Genomic DNA, 20,354 nt, shown 5'->3' on the forward strand with positions numbered 1-20,354 from the left:
TAGAACTAAATCACTAAAAATTTGAAATATGAAAAATACTAACTTAAAGAGTAAAATTTTCATTTTACTTTTTACATGTGGGAAAATGACCGTTTTACCCATAACTTAAGGATTTTGCATACTAACTCCAAAAGTTTCCAAAATTTACATTTCTCATGTAAATTTTATCCTAAATTTAAATATCAACTCAGAAAAATTTAAAACAAAACACAACTAAGAAGAACACACTATGGCTGAAACATCCATAGGCCATTTTCCTTGATTTTTGTTACAATTCCTTCCAACTTCAAAACTTATGCTTAAACCAAAATTTTGCAACAAACATCTTCCAATCCTAAGTTCAAAACCATATTTAAAACATCCATTTAGAAAAAGCTAATAATTAACACCAAACTTTTTTGTAAAAAGATCCAAGCACTTGAATCACAAGTTTTGACTTTAAATCAAAACATCTCCAAGAATTTCAAAAAATCAAATCTTACTTCTAACATATTCATAATATCATCCTAACATCAACCATGCTTTAAATCATCAAACTAAAGTCACCAAAATCACAAAATAACATTTGGAGTTTTTGGTTTTACACTTAGTCCAAAAACAGAAACTTTTTCCTCAACTAGTTTTGATAAATCTCTTGATCTATGACTTATAAATATATGATCTTCAAACCAAACCATTACATGGTTTAAAAAGATGTCCTAAAACATATATAAGCTTCTAATTCAAGATCACATGGTTAGAAATTAACCAAAACATAAATTTAGCCAAAAATATCCACACTTTGGCTTATCTGAATATCTCTTTGCATAAAATTTCATATCTTTGAAAATAACATCAATTATATTTAAAATAATAATATAACATGTATATAAGATGTTTAGGATCCTCCAATAAAATTATCAAAGTCATTAGAATAGGTTTAGACCACCAAAGAGTTAAACTTTCTCAAAACAGAAACTGTTTTTCCTCTTCCAGTTTCTAAGTTTCTAAATCTAAGAAAATCTTTCATCAAAACCTTTAATCATGCAAAAATCCTCAACCAATAGTCATATATACATGTTAAAAATACTCCATAAAAATTTCGGACCAATATCTATCCATTAGCTTGGTCAAAAACTCCAAACTATAACATATTCTCCAGTTTATCTCTCAGAATGACCTTTCTATAGTTTACACAATATTTGACTGACCAAATGATCTTCAAATGGGGCAAATAAGATATCCATATAAACTAGACTAAAAAAGGAACAACTTATATGAAGGAGACTTTATGATAAAATACTTACAAAAGCTTCGAAATAGGTGTACAAAAGACCTCCTAAAAGCTATCCGAGAGAGAGTGTTTGATATTCTTTCAATGGAAAGTGTAAATGAAGATAATTTCGTGGGGAGAGGTGGCTGGAGATACTTATGGATGAGATATGGAAGAGATGAGGCTGTAGTTGAGAGTTGAGTGTAGTTTTCTCCTACCCAAAAAAAATCTATAAATGATTATCTTATAATATTCTATCCAATAATATCTAAAAAAAAAAAATCAACTTAAGATATTTTTATCTAATAATATCTATCAACTCAAAATATTTTTACCCAATAATATTCACAAAAATTACCTCAAGATATTTCTTTTTATCCAATAATATCTACAGTTTTGAACAGACGTTTTGTCCGAAAATATGAAAAAATGTTATTGCGCCATAAGACTTTAAATAATCCTCCGAGTCTAATGGCACAAACCATAATATATTTTGACACTTCTAACTATCTCCAATAATCAAAAATACACTTATGATACCATAGTAAATAATAACACTAACTATGTAGTTAGACAAAAACCTATACGATTAATGGATTCGTGAAAACTTATGGGGTTTTCACGAGGTTCCTAAAGTTAATAGAAATTTCACAATTGAATTTCTAGCAGACTGTTACAAGAAAAGGACACCATCTCTACGGAGATTCCTCTATAATATTCTAGAACAATAGGTCATAACAAACTTATGCTAGATGTTGAAATATGATTGGTTGTAAATATTGAGTCTGTTATAGTCTAGCTATAAAAGGGATACTCTGTATTACAAAAGGATCATTCTGAATAGTGAAACCAAGAGGCATTTTCGTGGAATTCTGGGTCTGTCATTTTCTCAAACTTTTGGTCTACACTTTCTTAGTTCTTTTCTTCAATAGGTAATATCAAGGTATGATAAGGAGTGCACATATGTATTTACGTGCAGGCTTGTGATATTTACTTAGTGCTTTGTCAGATTTTAATAAGATTTTTCCATGTATGTAGTCCTAGTGTGTAGAGTTTATAATTTTGAAAGGAGATAATCTTACCAAACTATTCCCTGGAACATCATTGGATTGGGTTGGTGTTCATCTGGGCTCTATGCATTGGTTTGGAATTCTCAGCGCCCTAATGGTTCTCCCAACTGTATGCATTGGTTTTGTGTACATGGGTGAATTCTGTGATCCATTTTACAGCTGATGGGGTCTTTGCCACAGTTTTGATAGTCCTATATGTATTTTTCCTTGGTGCAATAAACGGCATCCAGTTCCATCAAACTGCTCAATTGGTGCTAGAAGTATGCACACTGGAGGAAACAATTGAGTTCACTGAAGGATCGGCTACCTAAAATTAAAGCAGTTTTTGGATTCTCTTGTAGCCCTGTGCATAATTAGAATCTTCTTTATCACTACAGATTTCTTTCCTGTAGAAAATGTACCCAAAAAAATGCTTTGATTCTGCATTACAAGTTTCTATTATGGATTTGGAAAGGAATTCCTTTTCCTATGATGGTGGTTATCGGTCTGACCAAATCAGCAAGCAAGACCCATTGCTTTATGATGGAGCTCATGATGATGAATTAAGATATTTTTTTTAAGTTGGGAATGTGTATATACCGGACATGAATGTGAATGTATTCACATTATTGGATATGATGAATGTGTATGAATTTATATTAGAAGACAAAGATATTCCTCACGAGAATTATTGATGTGGTCTGTGTTGGATAATTAGATTGAACAAAAAATAGTTGGTAAATAATAAGTTAATTAAAGATTAAATTATTAATTAACATATGATTAGTATGATTGTAAAATATGCAGATAAAATTTTTGTAAAAAATATTATTATTAACAAATAATATTATATTATTATTTTGACATATAATTTACCTAATATACCGTAAGATTATACATGAATGGTTTTGACTTTTACGTAAAACATTTGGTTTAAACCAAATTTTAAATTTGGCTTTAGCTTCGGCTTTGGCTAATGCTCTAAAAGCACTCTTCTTGGATTAGTTAAAGTTGGACATTTTTAATAAATGTGATATAAGTTTAGCTTTTGACTATTCAAGTTTTATTAACTCCCATATTAGATTAGCTATTTTTTTATTATATAATATTAAAATAATATGAGATAGATTTAACTTTTATTATTCACATCAAATTCTCACATTGAATTATCTATTTATTTATTATATAGTAATAAAATAATTAATAATTAAAAAATATTAATTTATTTTAATTTATCATATTTTACCATTTTCCATCCAACTTGAGTAGACAAGAAAATAGTTGTGAGAAAGAAGAAAGAGAAATAAATCATAAAATATGTATTTGATAAATGTACAGTGACTTCCAAGTTTGGAAATATTTTTGGAAGTTATTAGACTTTAGCTACTCCAATGTGATGTTATTTAAGGGTCTATTGGCTAAATATAAGATAGATTTGTTCGATTTAGCCGAGATAAAATTTTCATCTTAAACACAAAATTATCATCTCATCATTACTACTTTTTCAAATTCCTATATAAAATATAATAAACAATTTAACTTTTTCAAATCTCAATTTAATTTTTTTAAATTTTAAAATAATAATAATATTAAAATATAATATTTTAAATTTTAATTTTCATCTCACTTTTTAAACAATATAATATTTAACTAATAGTGCTCAAATACGTTGAAAAGTCAAAGTAAACGGCAAAAAGACCAAATCGGGTCTATGGTAGCAAATTTCCACATAATTTAAGGAAAAAATTGGCAGTGAAGTCAACCCAGCGTGTCGTGTTCGTCGGCCTTTTTATCTTAAGGGAACTGGGGCTAATATTACAGATGGTCCATCTTTCCATCCTGGTGAAACTTGGGCTTGGAAATGAAAGGTTCGGAGATGGAGAACTCGCATCTGATACTGGAGCAAAAGCTGCTGGAGGATAATCTTGCCATGCCAAACCAGAAGCTGGAGGTCCTTGATATCCTTAAAGCAGCTCAAACAATCTTTTCCAAGAATTTCAATTTCATCATCTTCATCCTTTTCATTTCCCTCCCTCTTTTCTTCTTCATGGTTTACTACGAAATTTTCCTTCATAGAACTCTGTCAAATATCCTAGAGCAGTCTTATAGTCATGACTTAGAATATCATCGTTGGTCAGTAGTAACTTCTGAAGTTACAACCAAATTAAGAGAATATCATCGTGGGTTAGTAGTAACGTCTGAAGTTACAACCAAATTAAGAACGATTTTTCCCCATCAACTGGTTCAACTTGGTTTCCTTTATCTGGTGCCCTTTCATCTTCTTGAGCTTTGCACAGTGATTTTAACGGTGGATTTGGCATCAAAGATATACGCAGAAGATAGACCAATACTGACTCTGAAGGAGATGCTGTACAAACAGATTTATGGAGCAAGAATAAGAGGTACTTTTATCACATCCTCTTACGTTATTCTCTTATCAACTTGTAATATGCTCGGATTAGTATGGTTTGCAATAAGCTACCAAGTATTTTGGAGAACATCAGATTTACAGGTGCCGTTTCTACTGCTCTACGGACCGGTTTTCATAGCTTTGCTATTAAAATACTTGGAATGGAGTGCGGTGTGGAACGTGAGTATCGTCATTTCAGTGTTGGAGGGGACTTTCGGGCTTCGAGCAATGGCGCTTTCTTTTCGTTATAATAGAGGCAGTGAACGGCGTGGGCTGCTTTTGATGGCTGTTTTCTTTGTTTGGGGACTGGGCTTGAGGCTGCCATGCCTCTATTTTGGATGCTATGAAGGAGAGATTATGGGAATTGTTGCACAAGCTGGGTTGTACTGCTTGGGGAATGTGCTGAAATGGGTGGTCTGCGTATTATATTTCTATGATTGTAAGAAGCAGACTCTAGAGAAGAAAGTTGATGTGGAAGCAGGGAGAGAAATTAAAGTCGTTGAAGCAAGGGAAGGTGGTGTTTGCTTTGAGTAGGAAGGAAATTGGGGTTTTTGCAATTGATGATATTGAAGCTCTAGTGATTTTGAGAGGGTTACAGATTTTACTCAATATGGGTTGTAATGGGCTGATTATAGGAGATTCAATGCATGTAATTGATGGTATTAAATCAAGGGAATCAGGTTTTACATCACAGGCGTCTATTATTAAGGAAATACTGCAGATTCTGAGGCTTTTGTCTGATTGGGAATTAAGTCATGTGGGTAGACAGGAAAATGAAGTCGTTCATTTGTTAGCAAGACATGCTTGTACGGTGGATGATATGGTACAATGGTGGCATACATGCCCAGATGTTATATCTAACAGTGTGTTGATGGAAGCTTCAATGTAATAATGTGTTTTCTTGTTAGAGTTGGTTGAGGGGTTCTCAGAATTTACTGTATTTTATTGTTGGTATAGGTTTAAGGGTCCAGTTTATTACTTGTGCATGTATTTGTTTCTTGAACTTTTCAAGTATGAATGAAGTCTATCTTTTATCAAAAAAAGAAATCAAAGTCCTTGATGCATAATTACTGCAGCGAATACTCACAAGTAAAAGGAAATTGGTTGGTTGGGTTTCTAATGTATGTAAACTTGACCCGAATGCTTAATAACTTGGTGAAAGAACTTGGATCTTGTAAAAGAGAATGCCTGTAGATATTGGTTTTTCTTTGGGCTGTATAGGAGGCGGTCCTCTCTGCCTCCCTCTCTTTCTCTCTCTCTAAGCAATCACACTCCGGTATAGCTTTCACATTGCCTAAAGATTTTTTTAGAAAGAAAACATGATCGGTGTCAAAAGTTTTATTGTTGATGGACGTGAGCGACCATAAAGAACTTGTCATCTGGTGACATTTTTTGTTTTTGTCATCTTTTACGACCATGGTTCGGTTTGAAACCTCTCTAATCTTTAAGATCGCAGCTATTCCTTCAAGGCCCAATTCTCAAAACAAAACAAAACAAAAAAAAAGAAAAAGAAAAAAGCTAGAGAGAGAAATTCAGTAAGGAAAATGTAGCCCTATTTGTAACAACTGAAATATAATAATCACACCTCAAGAAACAGAGGCGACTAATTAATGAGGAATGAGAAAATTCGGTAAAACCATCCAAAATACTACAACTCTTTTCCCGACACTCAATTTAAATTACTTATTCCATGGTTCACTGGCAGATGAACCATTGTTTTGAAGCCATTCAACGGCACTCCACAACAGCAGCCACTTGTGCCATGAATTCTTGAAAGTTTCTTCAATTTGATTTCCTTTCAATCACCTTCTTCGCAAAGGATGGCAAACAGAAAGCCGCTGTATGAATCTGAAAATAAAAACAAAGGCACATAAAGCAAATGAATAAGATGGGGATTATTAACATAGATCCAAAGGATGCCTCAACAAATATCATTGCAGAAAAATCAAGAGCTACTGCAGGGGAACTGTAGGCGTTTTGCAGGGGAACCGTAGCCATTTTTTTTCTCTGTTTTTGCCTCAAGTTGTCACTACCTTTTATTCCTTTCTGATTATCTAGAATGTTGTACAAACTGTGTATAAAAATCTACAATAGAGCAATACAATACAAGCTGAATTCCAGAAAATTGTGTTCTTCTAATATGATATCAAGAGCCCTCAACTTGCAGTCTCTCCATCTCTAGTCCATGACCGTCTCTAATCCCCTTCCCTCTCCACCCACTTCGGTCATGGCTTCCGTCTCTCACATTGTCATTACCAAACTCACTGTTGAGAATTATCCACTATGGAAAGTCCAAATTTCTGCCTATCTTGGCGGCCAAGATCTTTACAAATATGTTGATGGCACTCTTGCCTCACCTTCTCAGACGCTTCCAAATTCTTCTGACCCTAACCTAGCCTCTCTCTCTTGGAAGTGACTTGATCAATCTGTTCTTAGTTTTTTATTCTCATCCCTGTCCGAATCTGTTCTTGACCATGTCCTTTCTTCAAATGCTTCACGGGAGCTATGGCTTTCCCTCTCTACTCTATTTACATCTCATTCTCAAGCCAAGCGATCCCAAGTCCGCTTTCAATTAGCAAATCTTACCCGTGGTGACCAAAGTATTACTGATTACTTTGGCAAAGTAAGGTCTCTTGCTGATATTCTTGCTGCAACTGATTCCCCGTTACCTGAAGCAAACTTTGTTAGCTATCTCCTCACTGGTCTGGGCTCAGCTTATTATTCTTTCATCACCTCTATAACCATTGAGCCTATCTCTTCAAATGAACTTTACCAGTTGTTGCTTGTGCATGAGAGTCGTCTTGCTCACAGTGCGCGTCCGTCCAACTCTGTTGAACCATCAGTTAATTTCACCAACACAAGTGGCCGTGGTCGCAATCAGAATCGAGGTGGACGTGGTCACAATGGCAAGGGCAAGTCCAGTTATCCCTCTAGTGGTGGTCGCGGCTTCTCACCAGCTGTGCATAATAGTCTCACACCACACAGAGACCAACCTGTCAAGTCTGTGGCAAGGCAGGTCATGTAGCCTTACAATGCTACCATCGGTTCGATCATAGCTATCAATTTGCAGCACCCACCTCCTTCTCCGCGAACTACACCATACCAAGTACTATCATGGAGCCGACCTGGTATCCGAATTCTGCCGCCACGCACCATATCACAAATGATCTCAACAATCTTAACCTCTCTTCAGATCCATACTGTGGTAGCGACCAAGTTTGTGTAGGGGATGGCTCGGGTCTTCCAATGCGGAACACGGTTGCCTCCTCCCTGGCTTCTCCTTCCTCTCCTTTCTACTTCAGAACTTGCTTCACGTACCTAAAATTACCAAAAATCTCAATTTTGTCTCTAAATTCTGTAGTGATAACTCTTATTATTTTGAATTTCATGCATCGCGTTTTGCAGGGAGACCGTAAGCATTTTTTCTCTCTGTTTCTGCCTCAAGTTGTAACTAGCTTTTATTCCTTTCTGATTCTCTAGAATATTGTGCAAACTGTGTATAAAAATCTACAATATAGCAATAGAATACAAGTTGAATTCCAGAAAATTGTGTTCTTCTAATAGGGATAAAACAGAAACAAAGAGGTGTTTGGGATGAAGCAGAATCACACCTCTGGGTTGTAAAATTTCAAGGGTCCTTTGGATTTGTTATTACTGTCATTTGCATCTATCGAATTCACTGGGTGCTTGAAGTCAACAGGGGGCCGCTCGGTAGAACACAGCATAAAACCAATCACCCCACTGAAACACAAACGTTGGTAGAAGCAACATAACATCACACAAGCACATTTACTCGCCACCCGCTGACCAGTGAAATACCCAATGCAGATAATAACCACCCATAAAGGCCCAAACTGCGCTACCACATGATCGCTTGATGTGCATTACATGTTAGAAATTATCTATTATATTTTCCTTATAAATCTATCATTTAATATCAATAAAAATAAATATTGATAAAAAATATATATAATAAATAGATTATTTTATAGAAAAATTCTATACATTATACTACTATTATATTTACATCTCATTAAGTAAAATATAACACATTTATTAATATTAAATAATTATTTATTATATAATTCTTTATTATCGAGTAATAAATACACTATATTATATATAATAGAATATAAGTTATTATAAACAATAGGATGATGCATAGTATTATTTTTTTATATAATAATATTTGATTCTTCCTTATGCCAACACCATTTTTCGAAAGCTGTTTGACTTTTCAACTCATTTGATCCCACGTGTTACTTTTGTCTCAAAATCCCATTGCTTGCAACCTGAGCTTATTTGCTCACAGTAAATACTTGTTAACAAATAATTTGTAAATTTTTCGAAAAGAAAAATCTTGTGTAAATGTTTATAAAAAAATAATTTTTATCTTAAAAAATTATTTTTTATTAGTAGGGTTCTATTTTTTAATAGAAAATTTACATGAGATTTATTTATTTAAAATTTTTAATTAACATTATTTAAAAACATAATATTATATTGGTATAATATTATATTGTTGTTTTATTATTCTATTGTATTGCTATATTGTTTTATTGTATGATAAATTTTATGATGAATGATTATTATGCTCATTTTTAGTGTTGCTTTCCGTAATCTTTATGATTTAAAATATCTAGATTATAACTCAAGATTTGGATTATACCATTTAATGGATAATATAAAGGATCTTAAAAGAACACAATAGTTAATTAAACATTATTATGATTTAGTGATGACTAAATATCATGTATTTCAAAGTAGACAAGTAGCAATAGAGGAATGGAAAGATCATTGCAATTTCTTAAGAGCATAAATTAAAAGCATTAGAAACTATCTAAGTATCCTTGCTTAAAAAAAATATATATATATATATATATATATACTGATATAGATATTTAATAACGATAACCTATATTAAAGAAAATGAAGTATATTGGGAGTCTTGTGTTGGTAAATCCTGAAAATCTGTTGTTCAGCTCATTTATGCTATAGAGCTTTAAGAGTGATCCTGGTGGTGTTTCCTCAAGATTTTGATTTACTTATTTCTCTTTGAATATGAGAAATGTTTGTTTTAAAACTTGTTTCAATTAATTCTTTATTTCAATCTGACGCATCCACTACTAGTATTATTATAGAATTTGAACCTGATAACATTAACCAAGAAGACTATAGTATAATAAATATAGAAAGAAATTTATAAGATTGGACAATTCCTAATGTTACAAAAGAATCAAATATACAAATAACAATCCATTTTTTCTTTCAAGTTCTCATTCCTTACTAATTATACTATTAAAACATTAGAAAAAAAACTATTAGTTTAAATAATGATTATGAATCATTATAATTATTAATAAAAGAAGCTATTAAACATAATAAGGAACAGAAATATTCTTTCATACATATTGGATTAGTACAAGTGGTTATAAAACCACTAACCGGGAATGGATTAAATGTCTTAGTATTACTCTGTCTAAGATACGGAAGACACTATAATTTTCATGATTTATTATTTGGCATGATTGAATCTAGCCTATTTCAAGACCCAATTTATTTCAATCGTTATCCTAATTATTCACTTTTATTATTTGATACTAATATTTTACATGTTTTAACATTAAACATTAAAACAAATGGTTATTATATAATGAAAAGATCACATCTTTTAACTCTAGTATATAGAATCCATTATAAACTTATGAAAACAACACCATAGCCACAACCTCTTATGACTAGCCCAAAAGGCTATACATTATTATTACAATCTAACACACTAAATTCTAGTGTACAAATTTCTAAACAAATTAATTGGAATCTGATGACTTGCAAAATTTTATATTGCAGATTTTACAAGATCGCTCGACTGCCGCTCGACAGTGAGCTCGAGCGGGTTGCGAGAAAACAAAGATCGCTCGAGCGGAGATATTGGCCGCTCGAGTGAAATCAGGCAGAGTCGAACGCTCGATGTGCGCTCGACACCCCACTCGAGCGAACATCGTATTTTGACAAATCTAAGGTTTTCCGCCATCACACCATATAAAAGTGATTTTTTACTCTATGGCCGTACTTTTGTACTGGAGAACACTTTTTGGGACAGAAAAACATAGTTAGAAGGATTCAATTCATCTGTTTTGGAGAGGGAATTCCATATATTGCACGTACGTTGGAATCATACACGAGCACAGACGGGAGAAAAGCATTGAATCATTTCTTTGAGTTTTTGAAGACGAGTTGCGGCTACGAGGAGTATTTTTCAGCATTTATTTTCTTCCAATATTCTCATAACAATTATGGTGAATTCATTTATGTTGAATTCCATTTCTATCATGAGCTAAATTTTATTTATTCTAGGAAAACGATGTAACCTAGTTCCGAACTATGCTTGATTGTTTATGCTAATTTAAGGCAATTCTCTCTTTGTTTATCTGATTTATTCTAAGTTTATTGCTTCTAATTAACTGACTATTGATTAGATGATATTTAATCTTGTGATTTGCTATCGAAAGAGGGAATTATAGGGTAGATCTTGAATATTTCAGCATAGGTGAATATAGAGATTGAAAGACTTGTATGAACCTATGTAGTATTTAAATCATTGGTCTTATTGCTTTCTTGCTTTATTAATTTGCATATTCTTGTGTGAATTGATGAATAAGAATAATTTCCAATTGACTATCGAAAGAGGCTGTTGGATGAATTAGAGATTTGCTAATAAACAAAAAAAAATTAAATTAAATTAGCTGGATGAGAAAAACATAGTGAAGAATTAGGTGAAATCGATTTCCTAGAAGTTTTCTTTCCCATTAATTTGATCTTCGAACGTTAGTTTTATTTCCTTTGCGTATTTCTCTTTGAGTTGATCTTAGTTTAATTTGCAACTACAAAAATCTTAGTGATTCCTCTAGATAAAATCGAGATTAGTATAATTTTGGTATTTGTTAAAAGTAAGGTACCAATCCTTGAGAACGATTATCTTCTTATCACTTTATTATAAAACTACGATACTGTGTACTTGCAGTTTTGCACCGATCAGAATCAAATTACTTTCCCCAATGAATAGCAATTAGAAAATATTATTTCATTACTTAAAATAGAAAATAATTCTATAAATGATCCAGATTATATAGATAAAAAAAAGGACGGAATGGTCCAAATTATCTTTCAACCTTTTATAAGATTATTATCACAATCACTTAATTGTTCACAGCACTCTCTAGTTATCATGTACCTAAATCTATTTTTACTTCAATTTCTAAGAATAGATCTCAAAATTTTGACCCCAGATCTTAAAATTTAGATACTCAAATCCGGGCTGTTATTCCTGAAAACATCATTGATATACCAATATATATTGTTAATCATCATAATATAGCATCCACCTCTCATAATCCTCAACAAGTAAAAAAACTTTCTTCTCCAACATATTCACAAGTAGTTGAAGATTATGCCCAAATATTCACCCTGAATAAAGAAGGATTTAAAATTAATAAAGAATATCTCAAACAAAATTATATGAAATAAGAAAATAAACAAAAAAGATTAGTATTTTTCTTAACTTTCACAAAAATAGAAAGATATTATATTCAAGGAAAATATTATGAGTATTTAGAAAGTATATAAATTAATATACATTTCGTTACATGGTTTGAAATGTATAAATCAAATCAATTATCAACCATAAATAGGACTATTAATCAATGGATTAAGGAAGATAATAATCAAGTCATTTATGAAGAATATTCCACTTTCAAAATTATTAACTACAACCAAAGAAGTATTCAAATATTAGCTTCACTAAAAAGAAATATAATTCTATATTAGAAAATAAAAATACTAATAATATAATCCAACAAAATAATTATTCCAATCGATATTAAAAAAAACATGATCATAAACAATTACAAATGATTGAAACCCAAATATCTTCTATCAATACTAATATTAAAGAAAAGAAAGAAATCCCTTTATTTATTTCTCATGAAATTCTATCTCACCTAAAACCCAATTTTTCTAAAATCAGAAATGATTTATTAGAATAAATCTCCAATAAATTAGAAAAATTAAATATTACTAATATTGCTTCTACTTCAAAACAATCTCGTATTAATGTATTAAGTAAGATAGACTCATCTGTCTTATCTGATTCTAAAATTAGTAATATTGATAATCAATTTAAAAATTTAGATTTACTAATAAATAAGATTAGAGAATAATATGCCAATGAATATTTAGTTAGAGATTCTAAACATAATGTTTCTATTACTCATAATTAGTATCAGAAGCCTACTCTACTGGATATGCAATTCGAAAAAAGAGAACATATAGTAAGATCTATTTTTTCACCAGATGTATTATATGAATGGAATATAAATGGATTATCTGAGTATGAAATATTAAATCATTTTCAAGAAATGATTATGGTTGCTAAATTTTATAAAAGTAATATGAAAACAAATAATCAAGTAGCTTATATTCTGATTACAGGTTTCACTGGCCAATTAAAAGATTAGTGGCATTATTATCTTTCACATAAACAAAGAATAAAAATATTAAACCAATATAAACATGATGAAACTATACAAATCATTAAAACAAAAGATGGTTAACCATTGAAAGATGCTATTAATAATTTAATATTTATATTAACCAAGCATTTTGTTAATGATCCTATTCAATTTAAAGAAAGAACTAGTGATTCATTAATTACTTTAAAATGTCCTGAATTATCTTATTTCAGTTAGTATAAAGATGTATTTCTAACTAAAGTTGTGACCTGAAATGACTGTTAACAACTATACTGAAAGGAAAAATTCATAACCGGACTTTCATATTACTTCACCTAAAAGGTACGAGAATCATTAGTAAAATCAGATGGTATTATTGATTTTATTAATCTTACATATAGTGATATAATAACTACTATTAATAGAACTGGTTTAATTATATGTAACGATCTAAGATTAAAAAAATAAATGGATAAAGAAAAGAAATTTGCTAAAAAAGAGTTAGGTACCTTTTGTGAACAGTTTGGCTATACTCCATTATTGGCTCATTCTATAAGATATAAGAAGGGAAAAAGAATTTATAAGAATTATTCTAACAAAAAATGAAAATATAAAAGACCTTTTAAAAAGACAAAAGATAAAAACAAATGGGTAAGGCTACTGTGCCGCCCCAAACATACCGCTAGGCGTACCGCCCAGCGTTTTTTTTTTTTTCATTTTTTATTTCACATTTTTTAATCACTTTTTTAATCATTAAGTAAAAAAAAAAAACACCAATACATTTAAAGTCACTTTCTTAATCACTAAGTAAAAAAAAAAAAAAGTTTTTACCCAGCGGTCAACTCGAGCAGTCAATCCCAGGCGGCAAAATAGCTTTTTCCAAAATAAATATATAATAAACCTAGAAAAAATATAAAAAAAGTATAATAAAAAGAAAAACAAATTCTTTGTTATAAATGTGAAAAAATTGGACGTTACAAGTAAAATTGTAAGGTTAAACAATAGTTTAATGAATTAGAAATACCTAAAATATTAAAAGAAAAGTTATTAAATATTTTTATAATTTCTTCGAGGGAAGAAGAGGAAAGCTCTTCAGAAGAAGAAATTTATCAATTAAAAGAATCAAACCTCTCAGAACAATCTTATGATACTGAATCAAAAACAAATTATGCACATGTTTGTAATTGCTTAGATAAAAATAATTGTATTTGTAATAAAACTATTAATGTTCTTTTAAAACATGAGGATATTATATTAGAATTAATTAATAAAATTAATGATCTACAAGAAAGAAAAGATTATTTAGCAAAATTAAAGAATACTTTCACTAATCATACTACTTCAACACCATCATCATATAAGTTTTTCAGAAATAGTAAACAGATTTAAAATAGAAATACAAAAAATCACATTACAAGACTTACAATAAGAGATTAATGAAATAAAACAAGAGATTAGAAATTTGAAAGCATCTAATATTAAATTAGAAGTTTTAAATGAACAATTAATACAAAAATTATATTATTAAAAATTGATAAAAATATTAATATTCCTTAAAAAGAACAAGAAGAAAGTTCAGTAATAATTATTAATGATGAGACTGATAACTTTATCAATATCTTTGATAAAATAAATTTTCAAAAATAGTGTGCTGAAGTAACCGTGTCTATTAATCAAGAATTTTCTTTTATAACAATTGTTCTATTAAACACAGAAGCAAATTTAAATTGTATACAAGAAAGATTAATAACTGCCAAATATTTTGAAAAAACAAAAGAAACATTATCCTAAGCCAATAGAACAAAGTTAAATATAAATTATAAATTATCTAATGCACATATTTGTAATAGTGGAATTTGCTTTAAAACAACATTTATTTTAATAAAAAATATTACACCAAAGTAATATTAGGAAATTCATTTCTTGCCGTACTTTACCCTTTATCTGTAACAAAAAAGAATTTCTACCAAAATATTAGAACAAGAAATTTAATTTAAATTAATTTTTATTTCCTTCAATTTTAAAAGAAATTAATTCCAAAATAAGATTAAAAGAAAAGCAAAACAGATAAATTTCTTAAAACAAGAATTAAAATATAAAAGGATTGAAGAACAATTATTAATTCAAAAAATTAATAAATTTAAAACTATAATTGAAAAAATAGTATGCTCCAACTTGCCAATATTTTTTGGAGTAGAAAACAACATATAATTGAATTACCATATGAAAAAGAATTTTTTGAAAAAAATATTCCTACTAAAGTTAGACCAATTCAAATGAACAATGAATTATTGGAATTCTATAAAAAAGAAATTAGTCATTTATTATCAAAATTATTAATTTGGAAAAGTAAATCACCACGGAATTGTGCTATTTTTTACATCAAACAACAAGCAGAATTGGAATGATGAGTTTCTCAATTAGTTATAAACTATAAGTCATTAAATAAAGTATTATAATGGTTTAGGGATCCGATTACTAATAAAAAAGATTTATTATCTTGTCTTTATGATGTATTTTCAAAATTTGATATGAAAAATAGATTTTGACAAATTCAAATTGCTGAAAATGATCGATATAAAATTGCATTCACAGTCCCATTTGAGCATTATGAATAGAATGTTATGCCATTTAGACTAAAAAAATGTTTATAGTGAATTTTAAAATATTAAAAATGTAATATTTACTACTTTCACTAATTTTACAATAGTTTATAAAGATGATGTATTAATTTTTTCTTCATTCATTGAACAATATTGGAAACATTTAAATACTTTTGCTCAAATTATTAAACAAAACAGATTAATTGTTTCATCACCTAAAATAAAATTATTTCAAAATAAAATTAAATTTCTTGGACATGATATCTATCAATGAACTATTACACCAATTAGTAGAGCAATAGAATTTGCTAATAAATTTTTTGATGAAATAAAATATAAGTAACAATTACAAAGATTCTTGGGAAGTCTTAATTATGTTGCAGATTTTTATCAACCTCTCATATTATTATGCAAACTATTATTTAAAAGATTAAAGAAATTCTACCTTCATGGACAAAAAAACATATGAATATTATTAAATAAATTAAGTCCCATGTTAAAAAATTAGCATGCTTAGGATTCTCATCTCCTCATACTTTTAACATTGTTGAAATCGATACATTTGATCTTACTTATGAAGTAATTATAAAACAAAAATTATCAAATGATTCTTAATAGATTATTCGATTCTATTCATGATATTGGAATCATGCCCAGAATAATTACAATACTATTTAAAAAGAAATTTTAACTATTGTATTATGTATATATAAATTTTAAGATAATTTGTTGAATCAAAAGTTTTTACTTAGAATAAATTGTAAATCAACCAATGAAGTTTTGATTAAATATGTGAAAAATCTAGCTGCTAAACAAATATTTGCTAGATGGCAATGTATATTAAGTATTTTTTATTGTGATATTGAACATATTAAATGAGAATCTAATTTTCTTCATAATTTTCTATCCCGAGAATTCTTACAGGGAAAATCATGCCATCCTCAAAGTCAAGAATAAAGTTTAAATGTTTTTTTGCTAGGCCACCATCTCCTCCATATCCTTTACCTTGTCCTTCTGCCACTCCAGAACCATACACGATATTAGAAACATTACTACAAAATGTTAAGCTATCTTACAATCTATTTTCACTATTAGCTTAGAAATTACCACCATACTCCAAGACTGTTTCTCCTTCTTCCTCTACCCCTTCTCAAATTATTAATCTCTTACTATTATCTCAACCTTCTATATCTCCTATTATCATTAAGGCCTCGTTTGGATACAAAGTTAGATGGCAAGATATATTAAGTATTTTTTATTGTGATATTGAACATATTAAATGAGAATCTAATTCTCTTCCTAATTTTCTATCCCGAGAATTCTTATTAGAAAAATCATGTCATCTTCAAAGTTAAGAATAAAGTCTAAATCTTCTTTTATTAGACCACCATCTCCTCCATATCCTTCACCTTGTCCTTTTGCCACTCCAAAACCATAAATGAAACAAAACCACAAAATATTAAGATATCTTATAATCCATTTTTACCATTAGCTTCTCAGAAATTACCAACATACTCCAAGGTTGTTTCTCCTTCTTCGTCTACCTCTTCTCAAATTATTAATCCTCCACTATTATCTTAGTCATCTACATCTCCTATTATCATTAAGGACTCATTTGGTACACAGTTCAGATGAGATATTTTGAATAGTAGTAAAAGTTTTTAGATGAGATGAGATGAAATAATTTGTAAAAAAAAGAATGTGTATTTGGATAGTGAGATAAGATAAGATAGTTTTTAATTTGTGAGATTTGAAAAAAAATGTGGGTCCCACTGTTTAATAGGATAGCTGAATTTTTACTGTTCACGCACTGTTTATACACTGTTCATGTCAAATTTTACTATTCACACACTATTCACATAAGATTTTTACTGTTCATTACTGTTTGTTTAAGTGGATGTTTTTAAAATTTAGAGATGAAATATAGTGTGTTTGGATAGGAAAAGCTACTGTACGGTATAGATGACATGACAACATCTCGTATGTACTAGCAATCCAAACAAGGCTCTTAGACTCACTAGCATCCAGTCTTTTCTATTAAGTCTGAAATCCAGCACTTGTCTGATCCTTAAAAATTATTTGATGCATTTCTCTTACCAAACTGGCATTATGTTTTACAAAACATTAAGAAAATCCAGAATTTTAATGAATTCATATTGGTAGATACGGATTCCATTATTCTTTCTTAAATCCTTTGTTCACTTCAAACTCAACTTTCTCCACCTTCATCTCCAATAATAACTTTTTACAAATCATCATTAAACAAGTTCTCACCTTGGAGCAATGGGGAAAAAATCCCTATTTAAAAAGAAAATTTTATAAACCTTATGATCTGCCATATTATGATTATTATGATTACAAGCAAGTATGAATAAAAATATTTCCTCAACAAAATAAAAATTTGCATCATTATTGATTTCTTCATTTTGATAAATTACAAGAAATCAAGATGCTTCCACGATGGTTCTTACTATGGTGGGAATATTATGGACCCAAGCCTCTTCTTTTTCCTATCTCTCCGAAAAAATCTTCAGATTTTTGTTTCACAAAATGATTATCCACCATCCTTAATGCACTGTTCACCACTCATTCTCTTCTTTTTCAAAACAAAATTAAATTGGATTATGAAGTGGGAATATGTCATCAAACCTTATCCCTCTCTTAAAAACATTAAGTTTTTAACCCGCCAAGTTTCTATTAAATGGTAGAAAAAATACAATTATGATCATGTTTTAAAAATGATTTCAAAAATCTCCAAAGCCCTTGAAGTTTTAGTACAAAGGAGTAGGTTTTAGGACCAATTAGCGTCCATTACAGCAAAAAGGACTTGAAGAAATTAGTTGAGGCCATGTCACAAGTCTCAAACAATAATGATGAAGAGGACCCACAACATCAAACTAGATTATCTCTATTACAACAACTGCATTATCACCAGTTCAACATACCTCTCCTTATCAACAGGCATCTCCTTCTCAAGACAACTCATCTTATCATCCATTACATTTGATGGACTCTTAAGATTTATTTGAATTGGAACTCGTAAATTATGACCCTCAGATTATGTGATTTTAGAACATTATTACTCTTTCAATTATTTGATATAACAGATGTCAGAATTATTATCTCTTCAAAGGAAAAAGACAAGCAATTTCGTCCATTGTCAAGATTATTATCTACTATTCTTATCAGATTATTTTATAAAACTCAAGACAAGAGTTATTAAAATTACTATACAAAATCACTATCCAAGAGTGACCAAGATCAAGACAAAAGAATCGAGACTATCAAAAAGGATAAAAGGCTTTGTATATGTTTGAACTATATCCATTATTAATTGCCAGAGTAAGAGAAGATGTCGGGCACATATTATTGATAATTACTATATTAGTGTCTATACATAGATAGTTTGTAAATAAGGAAATGTATTCAGAAACATCCATTTATCTTATTCCTAATAAAAATTAGGCCATAATAATAATAATAATCAAAAGAGTTAGCAATAAATTATTTACTGGCGATTAGGGAGGACATCTCTGCTCGACTTGGTGGCTTGTGAGTGGTCTGTCTATATTTTGCATGTTCTTGTGGAGACTACTAACACCTTGAAAAGTCCAAGAAAATGACCAAAAAACAAACTGGGTCTATGGTACCAAATTTCCACATCATTGAAGGAAAAATAGACCAATTCTTCTAGGTACACATGGGTGGTGGTGGGGGGGGGGGGGGGGGGGGGTGAGTGGTCTGTCTATATTTTGCATGTTCTTGTGGAGACTACTAACACCTTGAAAAGTCCAAGAAAATAACCAAAAAACAAACTGGGTCTATGGTACCAAATTTCCACATCATTGAAGGAAAAATAGACCAATTCTTCTAGGTACACGCGGGTCGGGGGGGGTAAACGACTGCGTACGTGTAATAAAAAAATTAAAACCAAAAAACAAGAAAACAAAAAGGAAGAGCAAAGTTTCTTCTTCGGCAAGAAGACCACCGAATGTAAAGCAGATCTCTCTTTTCTCTTTCTCAAATCCTTTCCTTTAAGATCTCTCTCTTTCTCTCTCTTTTTTCTTCCAATTCTATCTTTTGGGTTGTGCTAGTTTTGTGTTTTTTGACTCAGGATTTTTTAATAGATCCATTTGTTGTGTTTTTTTTTTTCTAGATATGTTCTGCAGTTTGACATCTCCCTCATGTATTTTGGTTTATTTGTGAAACAAAATTTCAAGTTTTGCCTTTTTAATGCTATTTTAACTTCATACCAAAATGCGAAAAAGATGCTTATGACTGGGAAATCTCTTCTTCTTCTTTTTCCTTTTTTTTTTCTTGCTTTTAATTCTAGTCTTAATATGAGTTTTGATTTTCAAATCATTTTGATGAAGAGCTATTTTCTTTTTCTCATTCATTCTTTCTAATAACGTTGATTCAGTGTGTGTGATTGTGGGTTAAGACCAAAACTTGAAAAAGAAAGAGAAAAAAAAGAAAAGGGAAAGGGAAATGAAGATGGAGTGTGCTAATTTTGTTGAACTAGTGTGATAC

General features: G+C 30.1%; 1 protein-coding gene and 1 long non-coding RNA gene across 2 annotated transcripts; one reads left to right on the forward strand and one right to left on the reverse strand.

Moving 5' to 3' along the window:
• The first annotated feature begins 4,090 nt into the window (after positions 1-4,090).
• On the forward strand, positions 4,091-5,758 carry LOC122314398. Its single transcript, XM_043129942.1, has 2 exons — positions 4,091-4,703; positions 4,806-5,758. Exons 1-2 carry the CDS (start codon positions 4,163-4,165, stop codon positions 5,243-5,245), a joined length of 981 nt encoding a protein of 326 aa, XP_042985876.1. The 5' UTR covers positions 4,091-4,162; the 3' UTR covers positions 5,246-5,758.
• Positions 5,759-6,256: 498 nt separating this feature from the next.
• Positions 6,257-8,516, reverse strand: LOC122314399. Its single transcript, XR_006243698.1, has 2 exons — positions 8,323-8,516; positions 6,257-6,559 (listed from the first exon to the last, which is right to left on the reverse strand). It is a non-coding gene; the product is annotated as an uncharacterized LOC122314399 (long non-coding RNA).
• Positions 8,517-20,354: the final 11,838 nt, after the last annotated feature.

The sequence above is a fragment of the Carya illinoinensis genome, chromosome 6, assembly GCF_018687715.1.
Source record: "Carya illinoinensis cultivar Pawnee chromosome 6, C.illinoinensisPawnee_v1, whole genome shotgun sequence".
In the NCBI taxonomy this organism is placed as follows: domain Eukaryota; kingdom Viridiplantae; phylum Streptophyta; class Magnoliopsida; order Fagales; family Juglandaceae; genus Carya; species Carya illinoinensis.

Coding starts and splice junctions, on each gene's coding strand:
- LOC122314398 (XM_043129942.1), top strand. CDS start 4,163: ATGAAAGGTTCGGAGATGGAGAACTCGCATCTGATACTGGAGCAAAAG. Junction 4,704..4,805: donor TTATGGAGCAAGAATAAGAG/GTACTTTTATCA, acceptor GGAGAACATCAG/ATTTACAGGTGCCGTTTCTA.